General features: G+C 42.7%; 1 protein-coding gene across 1 annotated transcript in view; it reads left to right on the top strand.

Annotated features, from left to right (window-relative positions):
• The first annotated feature begins 5,014 nt into the window (after positions 1–5,014).
• Positions 5,015–20,920, top strand: part of PALMD (palmdelphin) — a 53,168-nt gene continuing 37,262 nt past the window's right edge. Inside the window, exon 1 of the mRNA XM_033916597.1 lies at positions 5,015–5,120. Within this exon, the coding sequence (XP_033772488.1) occupies positions 5,076–5,120 (45 nt within the window). The 5' untranslated portion in view covers positions 5,015–5,075. The remainder of the gene's footprint in view (positions 5,121–20,920) is intronic.

Below are 20,920 nucleotides of genomic sequence, written 5' to 3'. Positions count from 1 at the left end.
TTAGCTGCCTTTTCATGAAGAGATTCACCCAAGGCGGTTTACAATACACGGAATATTTTCCCTTTCTGTCCTGGCAAGCTCACAATCTAGCTATGGTACCTGGGGCAATGGTGGATAGAATGACTCGCCCAGAGTCACAGTGAGCAGAACCAGCAACCTTTGGGGTGCTGAGGCAGCAGCTCTAACCACTAGGCCGCTTTCCTCCCCTGAATGTCTATCCCTGGATTCTATATGTGGCACACAGAATTGTGCGTTTAAGATGTGTGTGCAAATTAATTGAGTGACAAAGCCAGTTAATGTCAACAATTGAGGGGCTAACAACCGATTATTGACGTTAATTGGCACTCATTAAAATTTGTGTGCACATCTGGCTGTGCGCTATTCTATAAAGCATGAAGCCTAACCTACGAGCACATAACTCAAATGCGGGCATAACCATGAGCGATGTTCTCTCTAAGTCAGGGAAGCAGCTGTGCAAGTCATGATGTGTTTTGAACAGCAGTTGGGCTGGGCTGAGCTGGCGCATGATGAGCCGGGGGGGGGGAGGGAGTCTGGGGAAGGCAAGCAATTTTGAAAATTATGTCAAATTATATTTAAAAATCTACTGTACCTGAATGTAACTTGCCTTGAGCCCTTACTGAGAAAGGTGTGATCTAAATCCAAATGTATTTCCAGGCCTGCAGGCAGGCATAGTGAAATAATAGAAAAACTATAAATTAGTGAATGACGTGGGGACAAATTTTTCCCCCGTCCCTGCAGGAACTCAATTTCCCCGTCCCTGCGAGTTTTGTCACTGTCCTTGTCCCTGCCCCATTCCTGTAAGCTCTGCCTTAACCTCACAAGCCTCGAACACTTATGATTTTAAAGTGTTTGAAGCATGTACAGATGAGGACAGAGCTTAGGCATTGGCGGAAAGAGGCATTATGACATCACAATCTGATTCCTAGAATGTTGCTACTTATGATTTTAAAGAGTTTGAAGCTTGTGCAGATGAGGACAGAGCTTAGGCATTGGCGGAAAGAGGCATTATGACATCACAATCTGATTCCTAGAATGTTGCTACTTATGATTTTAAAGAGTTTGAGGCTTGTGCAGATGAGGACAGAGCTTGCAAGAATGAGGTAGGGACAGGAAAAAGAACAAACTCGCCACAAGTCTCACAAGAAGCATATACGTACTTAGGAAAAGACTGTACCACAAACACTGCCGTGAGCATTAGATATCGCTAAACCTAGGTGTACAACAAGGGTGCACATAAGAAAAGGCAGAATCATAAACACTGCAGTGAGGACTAGAACATCAATTCACCCATTGTAAAACTGAACAAGCCTGATTAATATAGATCGATCCGGCACAGTCAATGCTCACAGAAAACAATGTCCTTTTCTTACACATAGAACACATATACACCCTTGCCCAGTATGGAATAAGTAGACTTAAACTAAAATTAGAAATCTGTTAAACTGAACCGCCAAGAAGCCAGATTCAGCATACAGTGAAACACCACAGAAACAGTGACATATGTCCCCCTAATACTGTGCAAAATATAAAGATAGCAGATGTAAATTTGAAAAAAAAACTGACAAATAATCACCACTTTACATATTAACAAATAGAAATAATAAATTAAAAAATGGAAGATAAGAAAATGCCATTTTATTGGTCCAATCCATTTTTCAATTAGCCTTCAGAGGCCAAAACCTCCTTCTTCAGATCAGCACAGTATACGAGTACTGCTGTTATGGTATCCTGTCCTGACCTGAGAAAGGGGATTTGGATTCCAAAAGTTAGTTTAAAAAAATGTATTAAAATTAGTCCAATAAAAAGATTACCTTAGTTCCATTTTCTGTTTATAAACTTTTGTCAATACAACTACAATACTACATGTATTTTATTCTAAAGCAACAACAAAAAAATCTTTCTACCTTTTGTCATTTCTGCTTTAATTATCTTCTCTTCACTCTTCTTTCTATCCAGCATCTGTCCTCTCTCTCTGCTCCTTCCAACCACTGTCCACCCTCTTTTTCTCCCCTCCCTTCCATAAGGCATCTTCCCTCTTTCTATGTCCCTTCCATAAACTGTCTTTCCTGTGCCCTTCTTTCTTTTGTACCCGATTCATTTCAACTTCACTCCCGCTCCATTTTTCTGTCTTCACTCCCTCTTCTGTGCTCTGGCATCTCTCTTCTCCTTTCTTTCCTTCCATTCTCTCCACCACCCCTCCTCCCCCCATGCTCTGACAATGGTATCCTTTCATCTCTCCCTCCCCCTCCGTTCTCTGGCATCTCCTCTCCTGCCTAATTCCTGTTTCTGCAAAGGAGGGACCCGGAAGAGAGGAAAGCCCAAAGTCAACAAGAACGCTGTGCTACCAAATAAGTTCCTGAAACAGGCCCTTGGAGGAGACATCAGAGCACTGCACTCCCATAGAAACATAATGACAGAAAAAGGCCACATGGCCCATCCGAAGTAACCATCACCTCTTCCTTTCCCTAAGAGATCTTATGTGCCTATCCCAGGCTTTTTTGAATTCAGACACAGTCTCTGTCTCCACCACCTCTTCCAGGAATCTGTTTCACGCATCTACCACCCTTTCTGTCAAAAAGTATTTCCTTCAATTACTCCTGAGCCTATCACCTCTTAACTTAATCTTTTTCCCTCTCATTCCAGAGCTTCCTTACAAATGAAAGAGACTCGACTCATGCGCATTTATGCCCTATAGGTATTTAAACATCTCTATCACATCTCGCCCAAGAACGTTTTGTATAAAGGCCCCTGAGTCTATCTCATCCATATTCATTACACATATCTCGAAAATCCAGTAGAGTGATTAGACTAGGCACACCTCCAGGAGAAGGTTCGGTAACATTGCACTATGGTCTGTCCTTTTTGTAATGCATTCCCAGTTTAAGAAGTCCAGCTTTCTGCTTTATCAGATAATCATTCTTCATCACCATAATATACAACAGTGCTAAAAAGAAAGCAATAACCTACATGGTAAATATTCAACCAGCACTGGTCAGTGGTTTATTTTTTTTCGAGGGGATGCCATTGGCACCATCTCTGGATATTCAAAGAAGACCCATGTCCACTCATCAGCATTGAATATCTGGGCATATGCAACCAGCTAAAATTTATGTGGTTAAGTGCAATATTCAGTACCAAACTGCACAGTGATAGGACGCATTGACTGCACCACCACATAAAGTCAATCTTCTCTCCAAAACATATGCCATAATCAAACCCCTATACGAACACAAACCAGGTTATCCGTGTCATGAAATCTAATGAAATAATGTAATCCTTAGATATGACCAGGCTCTTTTAAATTGTAAATCGCATTGAACTCCTTCTGGGACATATCAGCAATCCGAAAATACTAAAGTAATATAATATTTGTGGTCCTGTTTATGTGGTTTCTTTATGTGGTTAAGTGCTTAATACTGGCACTTAATCTGGACCGCTCATAAATTCAGCGCCAACCCTGGATATTCAGCGACACTAACCAGTTAAGTGCCATTGAATATCCTCATTTAGCCCTAGACAAGCAATTTAACAGCCTTACCTGGATACAGTGGCGTAGATAGGGTGAGAGGCACCCCTGCCCCCTCCTTTCTTGCCATCCCCCGCTGTGTCCTCTTTTCCCATTACTCTTTAACTTCGTTGACGCAAGCAGCAACTCAAACATGCTGCCCTCACCAGTCTTTGCTCTCCCTCTGATGTCACTTCCTGTGACTTCAGAGGGAGAGCCAAGGCTGGGGTGAGTAGCAGGTTGGAGCTGCTGCTGGCACCAACGAAGAGCCACAGCCACAGGGAGAAGGAAAGGCACGCACGCAGCAGGGAAAGAGTGGGTGGGCCTGGATATTTAAGTCACTTTGAATACTGCCCCCCCCCCCCCCTCTGTGTGCAAAGTTCAAAAAGTGATGAATTTACTGTCTAACTAACACATGATGAGTGCTACTACTGATGCGGACCTTTAGATCTGTACAAAAACTTGTGCATAGAATGCCAACCACGTACATAACACTTGCATAATATGCTAAGTAAAAAACACATTCAAATGGTTTACCTGGACCGGGGTAGGCAATTCCAGTCCTTGAGAGCCGGAGCCAGGTCTGGTTTTCAGGATCTCCACAATGAATATGTACGAGATGGATTTGCATGCACTGCCTCCTTGAGATGCAAATCTATCTCATGCATATTTATTGTGGATATCCTGAAAACCTGACCTGGCTCCGGCTCTCGAGGACCAGAATTGCCTACCCCTGACCTAGACTCATCATAGATCAGGGATCTCAAAGTCCCTCCTTGAGGGCCACAATCCAGTCAGGTTTTCAGGATTTCCCCAATGAATATGCATTGAAAGCAGTGCATGCACATAGATCTCATGCATATTCATTAGGGAAATCCTGAACCCCCGACTGGATTGTGGCCCTCAAGGAGGGACTTTGAGACCCCGGTCATAGATGGCCTCCACCATATTAAAAAAAACCAAAAAACACTTAGGGCTCCTTTTACAAAGCCGCGGTAGGGCCTTAACGCGCACTAAATTGCCGCTAATCCGGTGGGTGTGCTAAAACGCTTAGCGCACCTTGGTAAAAGGAGCTCTTACGGTAACAGATGGGGGGGGGAGGGACAAGGAAATCTGAGTTTTCAAAGGAAGCACTTTGTACGGTTATTTTAAAGCAAGGCGGCGTTTCTGAATAATGCTGCAGAGAGCCTAGGCAGGTAAGAGTTAAAATAAATTCTAGGGCGGCGAGATAGAGAAAGCTACCTTTTGGCAGCCCCGCGAAGCGGTGGAAGGGCTGGTTGCTCAGCAGTTCAGACTTGTCAGCAATGCCAGCGCAGCCCAGCACACCCACCTCGCACGTGCCCGCCTGGGCTGAGCCTCGCAGCGGGACACGAACGCACAGCGGCGCAGCGCAGGCCGGGAACGCTCCTCTCTCTCCACGTGTGGCAGCAGATCAGATTCGACTCCCCCCCCTTTTCAACTTTTTTTTTTTTTTTTTTTCCTCCCTGCCTGTGTGGTCTTCTTGCCAAGTCCCTTCACCTGTTCGCTCGCCGTTCTCTCGATTTGCACGATGGAAGAGGCTGAACTCCTGAAAGAGAGGCTCCAAGCTATAACCGTAAGTGTTTTCCGTGCGCCCAGTTTACCGATCGCTAGGATTCTTTCCAGAGAACCTTTCGTCTCATGCTCAGTCAGTCAGAGCTTTGGCATATTTGATGTGTTCTGTAATCGCTCGGTTCTTTAACGAGTGGTCAACGCGTGAAAGAATGCATCGCGAATACTGGGGGGCGATTCGTCCCAGCGCTTGGAGGCTAGTTCTACGAGCTGAGATTTCGCAGGCAGCCAGAGAGGGAAGGGGTAAAACACGGACCTCGCGGATCTAAAACCGCGCGTCCTTAAAAATCCGAGGTCCGTGCCACTTCTGGGTCCGTCAGGTCCGCGTTTTACCCCTTCCCATGCATAATGCCTGCTGTGTCCAGGTTTGAAGGACACCGGGTCAAAAGTAGTTCTCTAGTGGCAACTCCAAGCAGCAGAATACAAGAACTAGAAGCTCAGTTATAGTTCTCTCCCTTGCCAAGTCAAGTAGCTCTTTATTGTATAGTGTTTTCACGTCTACAATTAACTGTATTCAGCACAGCTAGGCGGACTGGAATATGGATATCCTGTTTAAAACTATTTTAAACACGATAGAATTCGTGGTCGAAAAATCTCGTGCGCTTTCCTTTCTTCCAAAAGTGTAGGGAGTCACTTCCAAAGCAACAAAGCCCGGAAAGCAAATTGTTTTTCAGAAACAGCTTCGTTAAAGGCTGGTATAAAACCTTTTCATTTCAAATATGCACAAAATAACTTTAACACTCCCGAGGGAATTATGTACCAAATTGGTATTATTTTACACACAATATTGCAAAATGCTGATATTTTTATTTGTTGAAACAACTTGGTAGTTGACTCATGAACTATAATACAACTCATCCCAATAATCTCTCCTTCCTTTTCCCTCCCACTTATCTCTGCTTAATCTCTCTCTGCACATCAGTTCTCCCTTTCTTCCTCTGTGATATCCACAGAATCAATAAAAACTCAAATACGACTGGTATAACTCCAGAATCAACTATTCAAATTTATGTTATATTTTTTAATAATCCTAATGCAAAATAATATGAACCATTATATATCTCTCTATATAATTAATATGGACCATCATCTCTCTCTCTTTATATATATATATATACAGTGGCGTACCTAGGGTATGTGGCACCCGGGGCCCATCATTTTTTGACACCCCCCCCCCATGTAAAATTTTTTTTTTTTTTTTTTGCAATAACCATGAAATGGAATAAATGGTCAGAATAGAAACGGCACCAAAAAAAAAAAAAAAGAAACAGGCAGTGAAAATTTTCTTTTATTGAACCTCATTTATGTAACCATTATTCCAAACATAACATAACATAAATTATGTCGGAATTGTCATGACATCAGAAGTACATATGGAGTAGTTGCAGGTGATGCTTGGGACAGTTCTGATTATGTTAGTTTGGTTTTATGTGTTTTTTGAATAGAAGGGTTTTTATTTCTTTTTTTAAGGTTTTGTAGTTTGTGGTCGAGGTCAATAGGTTGTAGAGTTGGGGGTCAAGTGTTGCAGCTCGAATGGCTAGGAGGTTGTCGAACAGTTTTTTTCTTTTGACGTTTTTGGTTGGAGGGTGTGTGAATGGTGCGTGAGTTCTCCTATGTCTGTTTGAAGTGGATTGAATTATTTAGCTGAAGAAATTAGTTACCCCCCCATTCCACACACATTAATTCTCTTCCATTTTTGTTCCCATTATAAAAAAACACTGATAAGTTCCCAGGAAAAAAATACATTAAAATAAGAAGTGAAAACAAAGGCCCCTACAGATGAGAACATAACATAAGAATAGCCTAACTGGGTCACACCAATGGTCCATCATGCCCAGTAGCCCATTCTCATGGTAGCCAATAGTGCTGCCCGATTCAGAGAAAAATATTTCATTCGATTCGATTCACCCTGTTTTCGATTAGATTCACTGTTAATGACACCGCTTTTTAAGTTTAAACAAAGTATAACAATAAATTTCACAACAACAATAAATTTCACAAAGTACTTAAAAAAAAAAAATCACATTTTTCCATTAAAGCAGTTCTGGAGACATTTGCTTGAACAGTCTTTTTTCCCAGTCCATAAGCAAGCAATATGAAAAAGATTTCCTTAATTATCTACTCAAACATTTTTGCTATTTACTTTCATTGTACCTAGACTATTATTCAGTAGAAAAAATTGTTGCTGCTGAGTGCACCAATCCAGGGCAAGCAGACGCTTCCCCCATGTCTTAATAACAGACAATGGACTTTTCCTCCAGGAATTTGTCCAAACCTTTCTTAAAACCAGCTACGCTATCTACTTTTAACATAACTTCTGGCCACTTCATTTTTAAGCTTAGATCTTTCCTTCCAAACAGAGACCTTGCTAGATGTCAAATACAGCACAAGGTAACTTCACATGGACTTAACTGTGCAGGAAATGAATCTCCTCATACACCCACCATATAGTGCAAAAATGTGCAAAGGTCTGTTTTTTTCTTTCGATCACTACATAGCCTAATGCCACACAAGCAGCGCTGTTACAAACATATTCTGAAGGTCAATGCTAAGGTTGACAAAGTTTCCTTCCTTGGACCAGAAGGAGATACTGACAAACCACTGGAAGAGATTCTAAAACAACTACCCAGAAATAACACCCAAAGACCCACTCAGTGTGTGAACCAGTTGAGTGGAGTGGACTAACTGGGGGTGGAAATGGGCCCAGAGTTTGCTCAGCAGAATTTCCCAGACTACCTCTTCCTCTCAACACACTGACATGCTACCACCACCACCAACACTAGGAACACCTCACCGAGTATGCCAGCAATGCTTATAAACTTTATAAAACACATTATTATATTTTCTTATAAAGCATATATTTTAACTGAACTCAGCCTTGCCATTCACAAAAATAGAAAAGTTCCCATTTCAAGCTGTCTCATGTACACTTTTCAAATCTAACATATTGTAATCACAAAACAGAAAATAAAATTATTTTTTCTACCTTTTGTTCTCTGATCAATATTCAAATCTTGTTGGTCCCAGGCTCTTGTTGTCTTGCTTGCCAGGGTCTCCTTTCTCCGTGCTAACCATCCGTCTGCCATCTCTGTTCTCCCCTTCCGTTTCCCTTCCCTCTCCCGGAGATCTGGCATCTTTCGTTTTTTTTGTCTCCATCCACAGATTCACCTTTTCTCAACTCCCCACCACCCCAGGATCCACCATCTCTCCCTTTCTGTTCCCAACTATCCTCCTATCCAGTATCTCTATCCCCCCTCCACACCATCCCCTGTTTCCAAGTTCTCTCCCTTTCTGTTCCTTCCCTCCCTAAATCCCATTATGCACCATCTCTCTCCCACTCCTCTGTTTTTAGACCCATTATTTCTAACCCCCAAAGTCTGGCATATGCACGTATCTTTGAACCCCCCCTTCCCTCTCTCCCTCTGTGTACTTTTACACCAGGACCCCCCTCCCCCGAAGGTCTGTCCCCCCTCAGAAGGGCTACACCCCACCCCTGAAGACCTGCACCCCCCGAAGGACTTTACCTCCCACCCGAAGGTCTGTCCCCCTCTGAACGCCTAAACCCCACCCCTGAAGGCCTGCACCCTCCCCGAAGGATTGTACCCCCCACCCGAAGGCCTGCACCCCCCCGAAGGCCTGTCCCCCCACTTGAAGGCCTGCCTGCCTGTCCCCCCCAAAGGCCTGCACCCCCTTGAAGGCCTGTCCCACCCCCTTGTAGGCCTGTCCCCCCCTTGAAGGCCTGCCTGCTTGTCCCCCCTTGAAGGCCTGTCCCCCCCCTTGAAGGCCTGCACCCCCCCTTGAAGGATGGCACCCCCCCAAAGGCCTGCACCCCCTTGAAGGCCTGTCCCACCCCCTTGTAGGCCTGTCCCCCCCTTGAAGGCCTGCCTGCCTGTCCCCCCCTTGAAGGCCTGCACCCCCTTGAAGGTCTGCACCCCCCCCGAAGGCCTGCACCCCCCCGAAGGCCTGTCCCCCCACTTGAAGGCCTGCCTGCCTGTCCCCCCCTTGAAGGCCTGCACCCCCTTGAAGGTCGGCCCCCCCCCTGAAGGCATGCACCCCCCCTGAAGGCCTGTCCCCCCTTGAAGGTCTGCACCCCCCCCCCCGAAGACCTGCACCCCCCCTTGAAGGCCTGCCTGCCTGCCTGTCACCCCCCTCCCCCTGAAAGTCTGCCTGCCCGCCCGCCCGCCCCACCCTGAAGGCCTGATGCCCCGACCCACCCCGAAGGACCATTCGCCCCCCTGGCCTCCCCGCACTACCTATGAAGCAGCCGCAGCAAGATCGCGACGTCAGCTATCTTTGCGCTGCTTAGGAGCTGCTTCCTGCGCCGGGCTACCTTAAGCTACTGCCCCCCCCCCACGCCCGAAGGACCGCTCGCCCCACTGACCTTCCAGCACACCTATGAAGCAGCCCGCAGCAGGATCAAGACGTCAGCAATCCCTCAGCTGCTTGGGCGCTGCTTCCTGCGCCGCGGTCCCGCCCCCTCCTCTGACGTCAGAGGAGGGACGGGACCGCGGCGCAGGAAGCAGCGCCCAAGCAGCTGAGGGATTGCTGACGTCTTGATCCTGCTGCGGGCTGCTTCATAGGTGTGCTGGAAGGTCAGTGGGGCGAGCGGTCCTTCGGGCGTGGGGGGGGACTGAGCGGCAAGGCCGGGAACACCCCCTCAGGGCTGGTACCCGGGGCGGCCCGCCCCCCCGCCCCCCCTAGGTACGCCACTGTATATATATATATATTATATATATATATATATATATATTATATATATACAGCAGGGGTGTCAAAGTCCCTCCTCGAGGGCCGCAATCCAGTCGGGTTTTCAGGATTCCCCCAATGAATATGCATGAGATCTATTAGCATACAATGAAAGCAGTGCATGCAAATAGATCTCATGCATATTCATTGGGGAAATCCTGAAAACCCGACTGGATTGCGGCCCTCGAGGAGGGACTTTGAGACCCCTGATATACAGTATGTGTGTGTGTGTCTACTGTATATCTATAGATAGAAGGTTGTAGCATCTTCAGTTCATTCAATTACACCTAAATATCAGTGATCCAAATATAACATTTAGCAAAATCGATTGTGTATCTATAGTATTTGGAGATTTTTTTAAATTATCATAGATTTCTTTTATTATTTCAAAAATTAGCCATGAAAATTCTTAAACCTAGTTGTTCCACTCATTTCATAATGAATTCATGTTTCGGGGCTCTCTGCTTCAGGGGTGGGTAGGATTAGCAGCGTAGAATAAGAACATTCTGAAGGTAAACAAGGTGCCATGATGCCCCACTGCTACCTCTGTCCTGACCCAGCTGAACTACTGCCAGAATTAACTCCTAATCCTGCTTATACCATGACCTCCATGGGGCCTATGGTGCCACCGCTGTCTCCTTTTGGCCCTCATGCATCAAGGCCAAATTGTACTGGGGAAGGGATATTCTACACTACGCCAATTCAATTTTGTGCTATTCAGCAGAATTTCCCCAGGAGTAGACTTTAAGGCTCTATTTTTAAGCTTATAAAGTATAACACATAGTACAACCAAATAAAAATCCCCCTCTAGCTACAAAGAATCTCAAACCACTGTAAAGAAATCAGTAAAGGCTTTAGTTCGGATCCCACCTTCTCAAATCTAAGACTGTCCTTTGAAAGGACAGGGGCCAATGCAGAAACCTACCATGGATTACTGTGTGCACGAAACGAGCAATTTACTTGCTCATTAATAGCCACTGTTTTAGGGTTACCATATGACACCAGAAAAAGGAGGATGGATTGAGACATCCGGGTTTTACTTCCATTGCTTTCAGTGGAAGTAAAACCCAGATGTTTAATTACTTCCATTGCTTTCAGTGGAAGTAAAACCCAGATGTTTCATTACTTCCATTGCTTTCAGTGGAAGTAAAACCCAGATGTTTCATTACTTCCATTGCTTTCAGTGGAAGTAAAACCTGCATGTCTCCATCTGGCCTTCTTTTTCTGGAGCAAACACAAGGAAACACAACCCCATGATAAACAGACAAAGGCAAGGAAAAGTGGAGAAGGGGCTGTACACATCAACCTGAGATAATATGTTCTTATATGTTAAAACAAAACTAAAATTTATTGAGACAATTAAATATGCAATTTTTAATTCTCTCATTAAATTTGAGTTTTTAAAATTATTTTATTTTAAAAATCATTTCTATACCATCTTAAACCTAGACGGTTTACAAAATATTACATACATAAATTTAAAACAAATTAAAAGACAAATGAACATCAATGAATAGATCCTTAGAAAATCTACAATTAGAAGAAATCAGACCCAATATAAAAATAATAATAATAATAATAATTGTATTTCTTATATACCGCTATACCCTAAGTTCGAAGCGGTTTACAGTGAAGTCGTGTCTAGAGAGAGTACAGTGTTAACAGTAGGATACAGGATAATACAAAGTGAGTAGGTGCTGGGGTGATTACAATAGGTACGGGATATTAACATGAAAAACAGTTACAGTATGTTTACAAGGCATTTACAAACAGTTGCGTTACCTCTATCAACACATTTCCGAATCTGCCCTACAAGTGAGTTCCACAATTCTACCCCTGCACAACAAAAAGTCATTGTGCTGATTTCTACATATTGTGGATTGGCATTCGCCTTTAACAGAGCAGAATTTTAAGAACACAATGATCTTTTAGCTGATAAATAGTCATCTTGCTCTTGAAAGATTCTGGGATTGTATCATACAGAAATTGATGGCAAATCATCACTACTTTAGACTGAACTCTAAATGCCCTTGGCAGCCATAAGAACATAAGAAATGCCTCTGCTGGGTCAGACCCGAGGTCCATCATGCCCAGCAGTCCGCTCACGCGGTGGCCCAACAGGTCCAGGACCTGTGCAGTAATCTTCTATCTATACCCCTCTATCCCCTTTTCCAGTAGGAAATTGTCCAATCCTTTCTTAAACCCCTGTACCGTACTCTGCCCTAGTGTAACTGTTGAAGGTAAGGTGTAATGTGAGCATAGTTCGATGTTCCCGTTATCAATCTGACCACAGCTTGCAAGAGCATATTATCTCAGGTTGATGTGTACAGAACCTTCCCCACTTTTCCTTGTCTCCTTTTTCCGGAGCCACATGCTGCAAGGGTAGCACACAGCACACTAAAATGCATGCAAAATAGCTGATTAAAGCTACACTGAAGCAGGCAAGCTGTGCGCTGGTGTCTCAAAACCGTGCCGTAAGTTAGGCATCAGGTACCCTACCGCTGCCTAACTTAAATGGTTTAATTGGTGATAAATGGCACGGTCACTGACTGTGTCATTTAAAACCATTTAAAAAGTAATTTTCACAAGATATAGGAGCCTGCAGGCACCTACAAAGAACGCCTTCCAAGTTCTGTCTATAGAGGTGCCTACCAGCACCTATATCAAAAGTAGGTATGGTTTGCGTTGAAAGTGGATGTAGGCACCGGTAGGCCCCCTCTGTAGACGCAAGTCTCATCATAGGGAGGCACCTTAAATGTAGGCCTGTAAAAACCTTGGCCTACATTTCAGGCGCCTACTTTTGACGTGGCCGTGATTCTGCAGATGGCGCCATTGCATGATTGACATGCGAATGGTGCCGCTTGTGAAGGTGGCCGCCGACAACGGTGCCATTTGCAGAATCCAACCCTTGGAGCTCAAGGCCAGAAACACGCTGGCAGTGATGCTCCTGTGACTGGCATCGGCACTGGCACGGGTGGGGACCGGCACTGGAAAGCCTTTCGCCCTCCTGCCCACCAATACTTTTAAAAACATGGCCCTGATGTCTAGCGGCACCCACCCTCTCTTCTTCCTGCTCCTCCTCCCCGCACTGTTCCCTCTAAGCTGAGTGGATGTCCTCCACCTAAAGTACTGCCATTGGGAAGGGCTGTTTCATCTTCAACAATTTCTGAAGTGTGGGTCAGGCAAGCTCTGCCAGACTACAGGGAACCTGCCTATCCCTAGCGATTGAAAACACAATATTGAAGCACTACCTCCCTCTGGCAGTAATGCAGTTGAAGGACTTCCATTCATCTTAGAGCAGTGGTCTTAAACTATGTGGCCCGCCAGGTACTATTTTGAGACCCTCGGTATGTTTATCATAATCACAAAAGTAAAATAAAACAGTTTCTTGATCAAATGTAAAATTTAAGCACAGATTCTGTGCCTAAATGTATGCATGTCAATTTTCATTAAAAACAATCAGCACTAATAATTGATCAGATCCCAATTAGTGCTAATTTACTCATTCAATTAAATTGCACATGCAAATTGGACATGTGTCCAAATTTGCATGTGCAATTTGTAGCATTTTTTTTATAGAATTCAGGCAAATTTGTTTAATGCACTGAATTTTGGAATGATAATGAAAGTTGAAAAAGCTATTCTGTGTTTCTTCTTTTCTCTATTTATCTCCAACAGTACTAAAAAAAAATAGCTCAAATACGTATCTGACAGGATCAGCTGCCTGATTTCTATTTTAAAAAACTGGAAAATAGACTTGTTGGTTTTGGCCAGCCTGAGATATGTTCAGCACAGCTGTGTAAAGGTCGTACTCTCAGAGCTTCTTCAGGTTCCTAGGAGTCTCAAGCCAACCAACGTGCTTCTTTAAATGCGGAATTATATTTACTTAGTTAAAGTACAATGACTTCTTCCTACATAAAATGTTCCTTTGTCACTTCGCTGCAGTCTGAAACATGTGGTACGTGGATCCTCAGGCAGGAAAAAGAATTCTTTTGATGCCTAAAAGTGATTGCATACTCTTACCATTATGCAGTATGCTGTGAAAGTTTGCAGAAGCCTATAAATGAGATGGGGAACATCCTGAAGAAAATATATATTTGTGTATATGTGTTTTTTCATTTTCAAAAGTATCTGAAAATTCAGTAATGGCCACCGGTAGGTTAGAAAGCCAACATCCTTATATCACAGACATATCAAAAGATGGCATCATATCAAAAATATGCGAAATACAAGATTACAACCTTTCCTGGAAATCCCAGAGCTTCTAATAAATCTACTTTCAGGAAGAAATCTTATTGGTCAATCTTAGTTTTGAATGTACATCTCAAACCAATGTGGTAGGTGTAAAATTCTGCCTGGCCCATAATGCATCAGGTTAAGAGTGTTGGAAATCTAGGACTGATATAAATCTATCTCTTGCAATTGAATAACTTGGTAGTTCCACCATCCAGGAAAAATTGTGGAAAGGATCTATGGGCTCATGCCAATTCCATTCTCCTTCTGGAATCCACTGAGAGATTCCATCATTTAGAAAGGGATTTTTTTTTTTTTTCATTTAATTATTCACCTTTTCAAAACCATGCTCAAGATATATTACACATAGATACACAGCTGGTAGTCCCTGGCCAAGAGTCACAAGAAGCATCAGTGGATGAACTAAGATTTGATCCCTGACTTTCCTGCCAACCTGGAGCTTTAAATGCTAGGCTCGCCCCCCAATTCTGATGCCCTTATTGGCACAATGCTGGGCTCTCTGGACCACAGATTCAATTCCTGAATCTTTATTCCACCCTATCCCTACTTAAATAGGTTTCAGATTATATTCTGTTCCCTTCCCCTTTCCAATTCTATTCTCTCCCATCTCCCTGTATACCCTTGTTTTGTTTATTTATTTAGTTACGGTAGTTATTTAGCCCATCTTCCCAAGATAGCCCACCCTAGATTCTGGTGTCCCCCAGTACCTCCAGTTTCTAGTAGGTCTGGTCATATGTGCAGGCCTGGTGAGGGCATCTCTAGCCATATACTTAGCATGTAGCTCAGGATTTCATAATAGAACAATCACTAACAGCTGTTTCATAGACTTTTTTTTTTTTTCTAACACAGTTTAATCCTTTTACTTCTGTCATAGGCCTATTTTCCAACTGGGCCATTTCACTCTCTGTTCCTGTCCCCTCCAACTTTGTCCTCCATTCCATAACCTGTTTTCCCATAGCTCTTTTGCAAATGTAGATTTGTGTCTCCCCCCATCCCATATTCAGAACTGCCAAGTTACTCAGTTTCAGAAGTAAGACTTTAGGCCAGTCCTAGGTTCCTGAAAACTCCGTCAAGATGCATTATGGGACCTGCAGCATTGAAACTTTCAATGGGTAGAATCGTGAACGACAAATATCTCATTGCTTTGGGATGTATGTTGATAATATTTAGATATAAAACAAAACCAAAGGAAATAAGATAATACCTTTTTTATTGGATTAACTCAATGCATTTTGTGACAAGTTTTGAAGGTAACCCCTTTTTCAGATCAGAAATAAGCAAATTTTGACAAATATAAGTATATATAAGGGAAAATGAAAGCATTTCATTGATAGTTATATATGTTGAAAACCAGATCCAATCAAAAGTCTACCTCCTAGAACTGGTTAACTTGACTTCCCTGGAGATGTTTTCATTTTTTTGGAACCACCAAACTAGTCTGATACAGATTATGTACACATGTAAATACAATACACTTCTCCCTCTGTATTCGCGGTTTCGATTATTTACAGTTTTTAGCTTGCTGGCTCTTCCCCTCCAAAATTACATCAGCTTGCATAGAGAAATCGCTGATTCCAACCATTGACAGAGAAAACCGCTGATTCCCAGCACTTTCTTCAGCGTGTTTTGCCTCTCCTTCAGGAACAGACCAGGTCTCCCACCATGTTATTTGCAGTTTCACTATATTCACAATGGTTTTTAATAGAAAATAGTGAATAACATATGAAGAAGTTATTTGCAGTTTTTCTGCATTTGCATGGGGGGATCAGCACTAGAGGTGAGCGACCTTGAAAGAGACCTGGGAGTGATGGTAGACACAACATTGAAGGCGTCGGCGCAGTGTGCAACAGCCTCAAGGAAAGCAAACAAAATGTTGGGTATCATTAAGAAGGGTATCACGACCAGGACGAAGGAAGTCATCCTGCCACTGTATCGTGCTATGGTGCGCCTGCACCTGGAGTACTGTGTTCAATTCTGGTCACTGTACCTCAAGAAGGACATGGAGGTAATTGAGAGAGTCCAAAGAAGAGCAACTAAGCTAATAAAGGGCATGGAGGACCTCTCATATACTGACAGACTGAAAAAGCTAGGGCTTTTCTCCCTGGAAAAGCGGGGACTTAGAGGAGACATGATAGAAACCTTCAAGATCATGAAGGGCATAGAAAAAATAGACAGGGACAGATTTTTCAAATTATGGAGATCAACAAGTACAAGGAGGCACTCAGAGAAATTGAAAGGGGAGAGGTTTAGAACAAACGCCAGGAAGTTCTTTTTCACACAGAGGGTGGTGGATACATGGAACGCGCTACCGGAGGATGTGATAAACAGAAGCACGCTACAGGGGTTCAAAGAAGCTTTGGATAGGTATTTGGAGGACAAAGGGATAGAGGGGTACAGATAAGAGCAGAGGTAGATTATAGGGATGGGATTAGAGGTAAGTTATAAAATTAATCAGGGACCACTGTTCAGGCACTAGGCCTGATGGGCCGCCGCGGGAGCGGACCGCTGAGCAAGATGGACCTCTGGTCTGACTCAGCGGGGGCAACTTCTTATATTCTTATGTTTTAATCCCCTATCACAGCGAATATGGAGGGAGAAGTGTATGTATCTTTTTTTTATTTTTATTAGTCCCATTCCCCATCATTAAGACTGTCTTTCTTGTACTGATACTATGTATGTTTAACCTGTAACCCGTTTTGCACTCTGCGGGATAGAAAACAAAATAAATAAATACAGAATATAAGGTTATACTTGCCCTCTTGGTTGTGGTACTTTAATATCCTTTTCACCTGTTTAGCTAAAACAAGAATTACAAGCTCCGGTTGCAGATTTCAGAGAACAGGCAAAGATCAGACCCTCAGATCTAAGCCATATTGTGCTCGGAATTAGGGTGTCATTTAAATAGAAACAGAGAACATGATGGCAGGTAGTTTGGGATGATCTGAGTTCAGAATAGAGGACTATATTCAAAAGGTTCTGCCCTGTTACTTACACTACTAATATTTTTTTGACGTCTTCAGGTTTAAATGTGTCAAATTTGGGAATTTTTTTTCTGTTTATATGTTGATGATATACTGTACGTACAGTTAGTGATTCTGGCAGCAGAGACAAACAGAGGAGGAATTACATAATATATGACTATGGTGTTGACTGGCTTAGGACCAATAAATTACCTCTCATTCTCTGAGCTTGAGATTCTAGGGGTAAGCAAGAGATGAATAAGATGCTATACTAGGTTAGACCGGAGGTCCATCAAGCCCAGCATCCTGATTTCAGCGATAGCAAAGCTAGGTCAATGGCCTTGATGAACCTCTTCATAAAGATAGTTAATAAATCCTAATTAATAAAAAATAAATACTGATATTTAAATACCCAATAAGATCACAAAGAATCAGTTCTTTCCTTGTGACTTACACCCGGAGACAAGCACTAGCATTCGCAAGTCTACCTGCCAAAAGACTTTTCTTCCAGAAGCTTGTTTAAACTACTTTAGCCACATCTTCTGGCAACAAATTTCAGAGCTTAATTCTGCATTGGGTAGAAAATTATTTCCTTCAGTTGGTTTTATAAGTGTCCCCTAGTCTTAATGATTTTGGAAAGGGTAAATAACTGTTCCTTATTTGCCTGTTCCATCCCACTCATGATTTCATAGACATCTATCAAATCTCCTCTCATCCATCTCTTCTCCAAAATGAAGAAGGTAGAGATGCTAGGGCTTTTTTCATAGTGCAAGGGGGGCCGCTGAACAATTTTCAGCCCACCCAACAAATTTGGGGCAATCTCGATCAAGGGCTATATACTTATTCCAGTGATTTTCCACATTTTTCATTCCATTGGAAAAACAGAGTGAATAACGTGGAAAATCATTGGATTAAGTGTATAAGCCCTCGATGGAGACTGCTCCAACTTTGTTGGGTGGGCTGAGAACTTTTCATCAGTCCCTCATACAGCTACTCCCATTCCCTTTAACATTTCCATCGCCCTTCTCTGTACCTTTTCTAGCGCTTCCTGATTCCCTTTCCCAGCACCCAAGTTTCACTGGGCATGCATACAAGAGCTTTGCTTACCGCACAGCTCTTTTGTGCATGAACCAGGCAAGTTTCGAAACATAACTTCCCAATGCTCAACGCTAATAGCATGCATATGATTTGCATGCTATTAGTGCTGAATATTAGGAAGTTATTTTTCAGCATTGTTCCCACAATGTTCTCCTGCGCTGTGCAGTGACACTTATATGGCAGTTTAGTAGAATTTGGTGGGTTTTGGTAGACTCCCACATCCCAGAAATATGCATAAAACAGTGCATGCCTGTCTGTAGAACAGCAGCATCTGATATGGGAAAGGTTAGTAGAACATTGTTTATTGAGAGCTCCTAAACCACTACTAATGACTGGGTAGTCAATTCAGGATGGTTTACATAAGCCTCTATGATGGTATTATGATACGTGAGCTTCAATAGTGGTGTTACTATACATGAGGTACAATTTATGAGCTTCTATAATGATGTTACAGCACATAAGCTTCAGTAATGGTATTACAATAGTTACAATACAATACATAAGCTACTATTTATGAGCTATTATAATGATGTTACAGTCTACAAGCTTCATCACACAGGTGTCTTAAGTAGTTTGGTAGATGGACTAATGAGTCATAGAGAGGAGGACCCAGGTACAAAAGTCACTCTAATCACCGCATTTATGGTGGAAAGTGTGAGGCCACAAAACCCTACTATACTGCCATATAGGTGCCACCTGCAGCCATAAGTGAAATTGGGATGGTAGACAGGTGGATATAGTAGGTTTTGGGGGAGTTTTGGAGGGCTTACCATACATTAGATGGGGGTTATGGTGAGATGTACCTCTGTCACCCTTTATGTGAAGTTCACAGCAATGCCCTCTAAGGTGCCCCACTGCTCTATTGGGATGTCTATGTAGCCAGTCCATTACAATGCTGGCCTCTCCCATATCCAAATGGTCTAGATTTGGACATTTTCAACTTCGATGTTTCTGTGGCCTCACACTTTCCACCATAAATGTACTGGTTAGAATGCCTTATGGGCCTGGGACCTCTCTTTGGCTCATTAGCTCATCAGGTTACTTAAGACACTTGTGTGATGATCTACTAATCCTTCCCATACCAGATGCTGCTGTTCTACACATAGGTGTGTACTGTTTTATTTATATTTTGGGGTGTGTGGGAGGGAGTTAGTGACCACTAGGAAAGTGTGTGTGTGTTGGGGTTATTACTTAATCCCTCCAGTGGTCATCTGGTCGGTTTGTGTACCTTTTTGGTGCATAGATACTTCTAAAATAAATCTGGCTTGGGACGTCTAAGTTCCTTCTAGACTGTCCTGCAAAAGGTTTGATTATCGCTGTAAAACATCCAAGTCTAACCCGGCCCACAGCCCACCCAAATCCTGCCTAAGAGACACTTCTAAGATGACCCTTTCTCAATTGGATGTTTTGGAGGGTGCATGTCCCACAAAACATGTAAGTTCTTTGTTTCGATTATCGGCACTTGGAGGTTTTGCAGAGAAAAACGTCCAAGTGCCGATTTTTTGATGTTTTTGTATTTTGAAAATGCCTCTAAATGTAACATTCAAAAATCAAGTTAAAAAATATACTTCTTAGTCCATAAAAATCAAGAGGAAAAGCCACAGAAAAGAAAGAAAGATCTTAAGAGCCAAATACTTAGAACAACAAATAGGAAATTACTGACAGATGCTTCCATATTATAATTATGATGCATTCTTGAATGTTGACCAGCACTCAGCTAGAAGCCCTATCATTATAAAAGCTCCTCATTGCTTGTGTCAGTAAAAACAAACCTTCTTGTACCTAAATTTGCCCAGGATATACATAGAAATTGAAGAAAAAATGTTGCCCTCAGAACTAAATACTCTAGGCACATACCAAGAAATTGTTTCCGAAATATATCTGGAAATATACGGATGGGTGTTTTTTTTCTCTAAAACAATCATTATTATGTCTAAAAAATAACTTCAATGTCCACTCCTGGTCATGTTCCAAAACCAACAGAGCTCTAAATGCCACTTGCTTCTAATGGTTGCTCCAAATAATGAGTTAAATTGAGTCTATCTAGGTCCAGATCACATGATCTATCATGCCGTTCCTCTCTTTTCTTAACCAGCTTATACAAAGCTGTAACAACAGGGGGATAGTGTTATCTGGTATCCTCAGTATCTTTATCACATCTCCACCAAAGCATAACATAGGCTTTTACATATCACCATCTCTCATGCTAAATAAATAAATTGTGATTTCCACCTAAATGGCAAAAACCATTCGCAGCCTTTTTCAATATCACATTCTTACACTCCACCAGAAAGTGCCCTAAGTAGCCACATAAATTTATTATTACATACTTATTCTGAAAATGTGTATGTTTATAGACTGTGATTGTATAAAATGGGATGTCTAATCTAATCTAATCTAATCCTTAGGTTTGTATACCGCATCATCTCCACGTTCGTAGAGCTCGACGCGGTTTACAGTAGGAGAAATAGGAAGGAACTACAACAGAGGGTTAGAGGTAGAAGTGTGAAGAAAATTTAGAGGACTTGGGATGCCAAGATATGAGTTTCCTTGATTCCTAAGTTGGAGGGAGACTTACATTTTTTGAGAAAAGCCAGGATTTCAGATGTTTGCGGAAAACTTGGAGAGAGCTCAAGTTCCGAAGAGGGGAGGTAAGGTTGTTCCAGAGCTCAGTGATTTTGAAGTGGAGGGAGGTCCCTAGCTTTCCTGTGTGGGAAATGCCTTTTAGCGAGGGAAGGATAGTTTT

This window comes from Geotrypetes seraphini, chromosome 12, assembly GCF_902459505.1.
Source record: "Geotrypetes seraphini chromosome 12, aGeoSer1.1, whole genome shotgun sequence".
NCBI classification, from domain to species: domain Eukaryota; kingdom Metazoa; phylum Chordata; class Amphibia; order Gymnophiona; family Dermophiidae; genus Geotrypetes; species Geotrypetes seraphini.
This window is presented reverse-complemented; position numbering and strand designations above follow the sequence as displayed.